This window comes from Oryx dammah, unplaced genomic scaffold, assembly GCF_014754425.2.
Source record: "Oryx dammah isolate SB20612 unplaced genomic scaffold, SCBI_Odam_1.1 HiC_scaffold_18, whole genome shotgun sequence".
Lineage (NCBI taxonomy): Eukaryota > Metazoa > Chordata > Mammalia > Artiodactyla > Bovidae > Oryx > Oryx dammah.
In genome coordinates this window covers 9,215,646-9,224,243 of record NW_024070202.1, presented here as the reverse complement: position 1 = coordinate 9,224,243, position 8,598 = coordinate 9,215,646, and the positions used below count along the sequence as shown (strand labels likewise).

The 8,598-nt window shown below is 47.0% G+C and overlaps 1 protein-coding gene across 1 annotated transcript; it reads right to left on the bottom strand.

Moving 5' to 3' along the window:
* Positions 1 to 505: 505 nt before the first annotated feature.
* On the bottom strand, positions 506 to 7,569 carry FZD1 (frizzled class receptor 1). Its single transcript, XM_040260251.1, has one exon. It carries the CDS (start codon positions 7,107 to 7,109, stop codon positions 5,175 to 5,177), a length of 1,935 nt encoding a protein of 644 aa, XP_040116185.1. The 5' UTR covers positions 7,110 to 7,569; the 3' UTR covers positions 506 to 5,174.
* Positions 7,570 to 8,598: the final 1,029 nt, after the last annotated feature.

Below are 8,598 nucleotides of genomic sequence, written 5' to 3'. Positions count from 1 at the left end.
GAGATATCCACAAATTAGAGGATACTTGGATTTTAAAAAGGAAAGCAAAGAAATCCAGGCCACTGAGAACTATCTCGAAACAGCAATATTGTTTCCTTTTCTTGGTAATCACTCTAGTCCTGTGAACACATTTTGAAAGTCCATATTGTGAATGAAATTTCTTGAGATCATCTTTATATGAAATATAAAGATAAAATACCAATTTTAAAAGCTAAAAATTGTCTTCAAGCAAATTGATTTAAAAAGTAGCATGCGTGTTTAAAATGTGCAAATCAATGCTATTCTAGTACTTTGCTTTTAGGATTATTAATTATATAAATATGACATTCAACTAGTGTATTAATGATTCCTTTAGAAAATTCAGTGTTATTTTTATCACTCAAAATTATACCTTTTTAGAATATCACTATCTTAAAAGGAATTATTTAGAGAAACTGCTTTTGGAAAATGTTATATTATCTTTTCAAACAATTTTAAGAATCAGCTTGACTTAGAAAACCGATGATAACCTTCAGAATATTTATTATATGTTCATTGTAAGATATAGATTATACTTGATCCTATCCATTACATGAGAAAGATGTCTGTGATAAATCCTTTTACCTGATCCGTTATTAGGCTCCCAAACCAACTTATAAACCAAAGTCCCCACTGGAAGTGTTATTAAATAGGAACTTGATTCTGTAATGGAGTAGAGACACGTGTCGCCACAGATCATGATAAAACTTAAGAAAATTAGTCTGGAGTCTCTCTTTTTATCACCAGGTTACCAATAATTTGTTTTGTCACTATAGCTATGGTTTTATCCATCCATTGTCAAAGTTATGATCAAACTGAATAGAAATATTTAAGCCCCAGAAGTTTTGCAGAATTCTGAGTCATGAAACTCAAAACCTGTTTCTCAAATTCTAAAGGTATCTGCCAACAGTTCAAAATATAGATATAAATACTAGTAGTCACCAGAATTAGCCTTATTATGTTTGGCACTTCCCTCGTAAGACCCCATTTCAAATGTAAGGGTCTTAAAATAAGTCTTGAATTTAAGGTTGTATCGCAATTCCTTTCTAGTAATGTAACAGGGGAACTCTTCTATGTAGTCCACATCCTATTTTGATTTCTACAGCTTAATCCTGCAAGACTTTTATGTTTGTATTAATATTTTCCATGAAGTATTGATTGACAATATTACTAGTGTCCACCTCAAGACATATGTAATGATCACATTTTGATTATCTCTTAGGCCCCAGTTACACAGAACATTATAAAAAATGTATCAGAGCTATCCAGTGCCATAACACTGGTTTCAATTAATTGCATGTACATTACATAAAATCCGGCTTATAGCCAACAGATGGATGAGAAAGTAATAAACGCAAGAGCAGCTGAAGATGAACACAAATACACACTGAAAATATGACATCCTTTTAAAAAATAAATGTGTACCAGGATCGAAACATGGTATCACGGAAAGTGATCTGAAGTCACTCAAGTCCTGAAATGGTTTGTGGTTTAGGCATTTTTTTAAATTGGCCACCAACTCCTCACCGTGGTCTCCTTTCCTAGTTCACTGCTTGACTTTGAGAATGATGCAACTGCAGCGGAAGGCTTCAGTGCTGAGACAAAAGAACCAAGACCAGCTCAGGCTAACAAGTGACTGCCTCAGACAGACTGAAAAATCCAATCCAGCTGTTTTGCATATGTTTGACACTGACTGGCTTTGAGATTAAAAATATGACTTTCTGCCCCTCACAAAATGTAAGAAAAACTGGCTTTTTTTTTTTTTTAAACAGAGCATTAGAAAGCTTTCATACTATGCATAGATTTACTACAAAAGCTGAACCAAGCACACAAACCGTAAAGGGGAAAATTGACTCCAATTGATAGCTGGCTTAAAAAAATAAAATAGGCAAACCAAATAATCTGAAAATAGGGCTTGTCATGGAAACAGCATATTAATGGGACCATATTCCCAGTAGCTTTATGGTTTTTCAGGCAAGTCTTATTTTGCCATCACTGTTACAAGAAACAAAAGAATACACTAGCTTTTTTATATGCTACACAATTTAAAAGTTGTTTTCTAAAAACAAAGCCTGGTGGTGACTTAAAAATGTCTTTTAAAATTGCTTAAAGCTAGCATTATAAAACCTGTCTGCATTAAATTTAGTTACATCATTTTAAGGATACCCATAATAAGAATGCTTTATATTTATTATTTGGATAGAGACTAATAATCTTAATTTTTTTTCCAGAAATTATCTGTTGAATTATCTAGTGAGATGTTTTTAACTTAGCCTAAGCATTGTTATTTTTTGTGTGCCTATACAATAAAACCTTCTTCAATGTCGTCTAATACTAGATTAGTGTAACAAAGAAAAAGAAACATAAAATTGCACCTTGGTAATTGACATTGAATGCTCTTATTTTCACTTATTTAATTTTGTTATCTGCCTTAAAATGATGATGATGACTTATGTTACAACTGGCTTACAACCATGAAACTAACTCTATTGTATTAAAGGTCTTCTTTTCAGCCCCTTGTCATTTTATCACAAAATGTTTTCATGGGAAAATTTAATATAGGTATTTTTAGTGCATAAAGGGATAAGAGACTTATTTTCCAAAGGTATTTGAGGTTTTCCATCTGGCATTCTCCTTTTCTCATAACCTTATTTCCATATTGTAAAATATATAAGTAAACTTTGTATCTTTAATTTATAAAAATCTGTGTGTATATGTGTATATTTTATACATAGACATAGATATATGCTTATTTACATATTATACATATTATACATTTATAGAAATTCTAAGAGTAGACCAACCAGATAATTCCTCTAGGGCAAGTTCTTTGAACAATATAAAAATGGGTCTTCAGAAACAAAAAACAAAACAGCCTTATCCACCTAACTGCTGCTTGAAATGCTTATCTACACACAGTTAACCATTTATTGATTGCCTGTTTATGGTTTTAGAACATCCAAATATAATACCTCATAAAAATTGTAACAAAGATGATGGCTGATGATTTAAAAATCAACCTCCATATTATAGAAAGTTATGTAAATTTATTCTTTACAGAAAAAAAGCTATAATAAAATTAGAGTTTTCTTTTTAATAATCTTCTGTAGGTAAGGAAATAATTTGTAAACTTCTGTTATATTGTTACTGTCATGGAAACAGATCTTTTCAAGGGACTTCACATCATCAATCACTACAATGGAAGTCAGTTAATTTTTTGGAAAGATTGGTCTGAAGGTTTAATGATAGACTTTTTCACTGAATTCCTGAATTTATATACTGTCGGTTTGCCTACAGACACTATAAAATGTAAAGACAGCTAGTGCATAGTGCAGACAGTTCCAGCTCTATTATTTTCAGGCGCAAAAATCATAGAATTTTGTACAAAACTTTGATTTTTTTTATTTGTGAAATTAAAAATATGGTATTATATATATATATAAACTTCTATTCCTCTATAAATATAGATGATTTTGTGATAGTGAACAGAATAAATGCATACCAAATTCAACGAGCATTGTCATTTTAGGGTATGACAGACATAGATTTATGTCCTAAGTACGGGCATTTTGATAAAACTCTTAAAAGTTTAAAACAATACAATCAGGAAGATTGCTTTTCTCCTCTTTTTCACAGAGAACTAAAGTGAATATTTTTCAATGGCTTTGAAAGATTACATTGGGCACATTTCTGTAAATCCAAAAAGGAACACACAGGATTTAGTGCAGTAGACCTGTAGCACACATTCTCCCTTTAGCATACATGCCCATATTTTGTTTATTTCGGTGGCTAATCCCATCAATTATTCCACCTCCTTTACTTCCTGGAATCTTACCAGGTTATTATTAGTGATGTGGATTGTTCCTCCCTCAGAATGTGTTGTTGAATAATGATAATAATATGTTACAATGTACAAGTGTACAATGTACATTTTAAACTTTCTGACATATGTCTAATTATTATTTGATTGAAATAAGAAAGTACCACTTCATTTTGAGGACATCCATTACACTGAAATCTCCTTCAAGTCTTCATATTCAGTTTACCGTCTTGCTCTCCTGTTAAGGAAAGCAAGATCATCAGCTCCTTAACAAAGCTTTCCAGGTGACCTAGTGTTTCCACTTTTCAGAAAGGTAAATCTAAACAGGGGTGCTCTCAATCTTAAGAGGCAGTTTGCCAGGCATCCGTATGCAATTAGAATTGTCTCTCCCCACCCACACAAAGCTCCATGCCTCTTCCCCAAATCTCAGTAACCACATCTTTCCATGACGCTGGCCAAACCCATACCAGGTTTTAGACGCTAGAGAATGAAATGAGCTCATCCACCAAAAATGAGACTTAAAAAAGTTTGGCATTGGTTACCCCACTCACCCTCTAACCAACTTAGTTGGAAGGAGGGAGTGTCTGGGCGTTGAAGGCCTGAGCCAAGGAGCCCGGGGCTGCCCCTGCCCACATCCGTAGGCCTCCTAGAAGCCGGGGAAGGTTCTGGACAGTGAAAATTTCAGCTTCGGATAGTCTAAGGGCCCGTCTTGGCTATCTGTCTCCGGACAAGAGCAGATTTGGGATCGGCCCGGGCCCACCTTCCGATGTGGAAGCTTTATGGATTTCTGTACCCGAAAGAGTCCCGACCCCAGCAAGGAAGGTGAGGGAGGGAGCAGAAAGAGGAGCGGGGTAGAGACCCAGGCGGCGCGGCCCAGGCGCTCCCCACCCGCTGCAGGGAGGGGCGCGCCAGCACCCGCAGAAGCTCCGAACGCTGCGCTATGGTTTTCTCTGTGCTGCTCTGAAAAGGGCTAGAAGGAAAAATGGTCAAACCGCCCGAAATAATTAAAATTAAACAAACAAACAAGGAGAGTAAAAGAAAAACGCGTGACCGGTCATTTAAATACAAATATACTTACAAAAATCTTACACAGGCTATTTACAAGTCATAAAAGCATACAGTCCTGGTACCAGAGCAAGAAAGGTCTGTCCATCCCCCCCTCCGCCTCTGGCAGTTGGGACCTCGGGTCCCTGTGACCCCGGGGACAGAAGCTTTTGCAGGAGCCTTGTTAAAAGCAGTGAATGGCTAGGGAGAGTAGCCAGACTTGGCCAGGATTCCATAGGGCCAGGGAGGCTGGGACCAGGCCGAGGGCTGGCGACCGGCTGAGTCCCGAGTCTCAGACGGTGGTCTCCCCCTGTTTGCTGTTGGTAAGCCGAGTGTAGAACTTCCTCCAGGAGTTGAGGGTCTTGCCGGACCAGATCCAGAAGCCTGACGTGATGCCCACGATGAGGGTCATAAGGTACTTGATCATGAAGACTGTGAAGTCGGGGCTCATGGGCGGGTGCGGCGGGGCGCCGCCCGCCTGGAGGTGGGGGCAGGGGATGGCATAGCTCTTGCAGCTCTGGGCCACCCAGCTGCGCTCCCACTGGTCCCGGAAGGCCTGCTCGTAGAAGTAGCAGGCGATGACGATGGTGGCCGGCACGGTGTAGAGAACGCTGAAGACGCCGATGCGCACCATGAGTTTCTCCAGCTTCTCGGTCTTGGTGCCGTCGTGCTTCATGATGGTGCGAATGCGGAAGAGGGACACGAAGCCGGCCAGGAGGAACGACGTGCCGATGAACAGGTACACGAAGAGGGGAGCCAGCACGAAGCCGCGCAGAGCGTCCACGTTGTTGAGCCCCACGAAGCACACCCCGCTTAGCACATCGCCGTCCACCTGGCCCAGCGCCAGAATGGTGATGGTCTTGATGGCCGGCACGGCCCAGGCGGCCAGGTGAAAATACTGCGAGTTCGCCTCGATAGCTTCGTGGCCCCACTTCATGCCGGCTGCCAGGAACCAGGTGAGCGACAGGATCACCCACCAGATGGAGCTGGCCATGCTGAAGAAGTACAGCATCATGAAGAGAATAGTGCAGCCCTCCTTCTTGGTGCCCTGCGCCACGGTGCGCGCCCCGTCCTCCGCGAACTTGTCGTTGCACACCACCCGGTCCTCCAGCAGGAAGCCGGCGATGTAGGCCACGGCCACTGCCGTGTAGCAGCCCGACAGGAAGATGATGGGCCGCTCGGGGTAGCTGAAGCGCCGCATGTCCACCAGGTAGGTGAGCACGGTGAAGAGCGTGGAGGCGCAGCACAGCACGGACCAGATGCCAATCCAGGTGCGTGAGAAGCGCAGCTCCTCTGGCCCGAAGTACATGAGCCCATACACCTTGGTCGGCTCGCAGGGGGCGCCGCAGTCCTTCTCCCCCAGGAAGTGGTAGTTGAGGTAGGAGGGCACCTTGAGGGCGCGCGGGCACGAGAACTTGCCTCGCTCCGAAGCGCCGGCGCCCCCCGCGAAGCCGCCGCCCCGGTGCCCTCCGCCGCCGTGCTGGGGGTTGCTAGTCCAGAACTCGGGCAGCAGCGAGGGCGTCGGGGTGCCCTTGTCCGACGTGTTCTGGCCCACGCACAGCTCGCCGGCGCCGTGCACCGGGAACTTCTCGCACTTGAGCGTGTCGGGCCACTGGAAGCCGAACTTGTTCATGAGCGCCTCGCAGCCCTGGCGCGCGCGCTCGCACAGCGAGCGGCAGGGCGGCAGAGCCTGCTCCAGCACGGTGCACACGGGCGCGTACATGGAGCACAGGAAAAACTTGAGCTCGGCGGAGCACTGCACCTTCACCAGCGGGTAGAACTGGTGCACCTCGAGGCCCGCGTCCTCCTGGTTCGTGTGGCCCAGCAGGTTGGGCATGATGGTCTGATTGTACGCGATGTCGGTGCACAGCGGGATGGAAATGGGCTGGCAGTAACCGTGGTCCGGTATAGAGATGCCCCGCTCGCCGTTGTACTGCTGCCCGCTCTGCTGCTGCTGAGGCGGCGGGGGCTGCTGCCCCGGCCCGGGCCCCTGGCCGGCCGCCTGCGCCCGGACCCCCAGCAGCAGCGGAGCCTCCAGCAGCCAAAGCAGTAGTAGCAGCCGGCGTGCCAAGCGCCGGGAGTCGGCCGGGGGGCGGCTGCGGCTACCCGCGTCCCCGCTCCCCTCCGCCGCCTGTACAGTGCGGAGCGCCCCGGCGCAAAGTTCCCAGCTCGCGCCGCCGCCGCCTCCCCCGGAGGCTCGGGACTTCTTAGGCGCCTCCTCAGCCATACTTTCTCGGCTCCTTTCTCGGCGCCGCTCGGCTGAGGCTGGCTGTCTCGCGGCGGGAGGATGCTCCCCCTGCTGCCGGGGCGATCTCCTCCCCGCCGGTGCCCTCCGTCGAGCCCGAGCCGTGCTCGGCCCGCTCCCCCGGCTCCCGCTCCGCGTCCCGCAGCCGCCGCCGCCGCGGAAACTTGCGATTCATGAAGCGCGGGCTGCGGGGAGAGCCCGGGTGGCTCGGGCGCGCCGAGGGTCGCGTCCCGCCTTCCTGGCCCTCGGCTAGCTGGCTCCTGGCAAGCGGCGCCGCGCTAGTGGCGGCGGCCGGGTAGAGCGCGCAACTCTCGGCAACCCAGCAGTCTCGGCTCCCCCCCGAGCCTCCGCCTCCTCCTCCGCCGCCGCCGCCTGACCATTTGTGTCAATCCCTCAACTCGCTCGCTCTCCTCTCCCTCGCGCGCCCTCCGACCGGTTTCCAGGCGCCCCGCAGTCTGTCTTTCACCAGAAGGGAGGAGCCTTGAAACCGACGCGGAACTGGAGGCTCAGGGATCGTCGCCCAATCGCTGCACTGGCTTCCCGGCGCAAAGGGCGCCCGCCGCCTGCTTCCTAGAGCGAAAGTCGGCGGCGGGCGGGAGAAGGAGGAGGCGGGAGGGGGAGCGGTGGCCGAGGCACCGCTCGGGCACAAAGAGTGGGTTTGCTATGAAGCGGGACAGGCTTGGTTGCATTTGCTTTTGCGGAAGAAAGGGCGCGGACAAGTAGGAGAATGGTCCCATATGCTGCTGGAGATAATGAATAGGAGTCGGCCGATCGCGCGATTTAGCTTTTCTTTTATCCATTTTCGTGTTTAAAAATCCTGCTCTGAACGCTGGTTACAAACAGCAGACCGAGCACCTCGATCCAAACGGATTCCTTTGACTTAAGGAACGCACGGCTTCCTTCGAGTTTGTATCTGTCGAGGTTTTATTTAAAATATTACTCTCAAATCCTAGAGCTCTCAGGCTGGGCTTGGCGGGCTTCGGGCGCGCCATTTCCCCCGAGAAGTTCGCCAGGTCGCAGTCAGATGAAGAAAAACCACCACAACCAAACACAAACTTCGATAGCATTTAAAAAGTAAAGCCAGATCTACAGTCCGCTGTTACTCTCTTTTCTGTAGTCAAATTCCTTTTTTCTCCTTTTTATCAATCCAGAAACAGAAGCAAAGGGAAACTACCCATTAAATATTTCGAGAGAAAAACTTCAGAGCCCGACCAGTCTCTGAAGGAGGAGACAGTCCTGGATGCCTGAGACTCCAGAGGGAGTTCAGGGCAGAGCTGCGCTTGGGGGCAGCCTGGACCCCGGGGAGCTTCAGGGAGGCTTCCAAAGGCCGGTACGCCCACGGCTCCGGGGGAAGTGTGCAAGGGTCAGACCTGGGCCAGTTGGGTTGGGCTGCAGAACGGTCTGCCACTCAGATGCAGAACAGCGGGATGTCAGCTCAAAAAAACAAAACAGTTCAGCCCACTTACAGCCT

Coding starts and splice junctions, on each gene's coding strand:
- FZD1 (XM_040260251.1), bottom strand. CDS start 7,109: ATGGCTGAGGAGGCGCCTAAGAAGTCCCGAGCCTCCGGGGGAGGCGGC.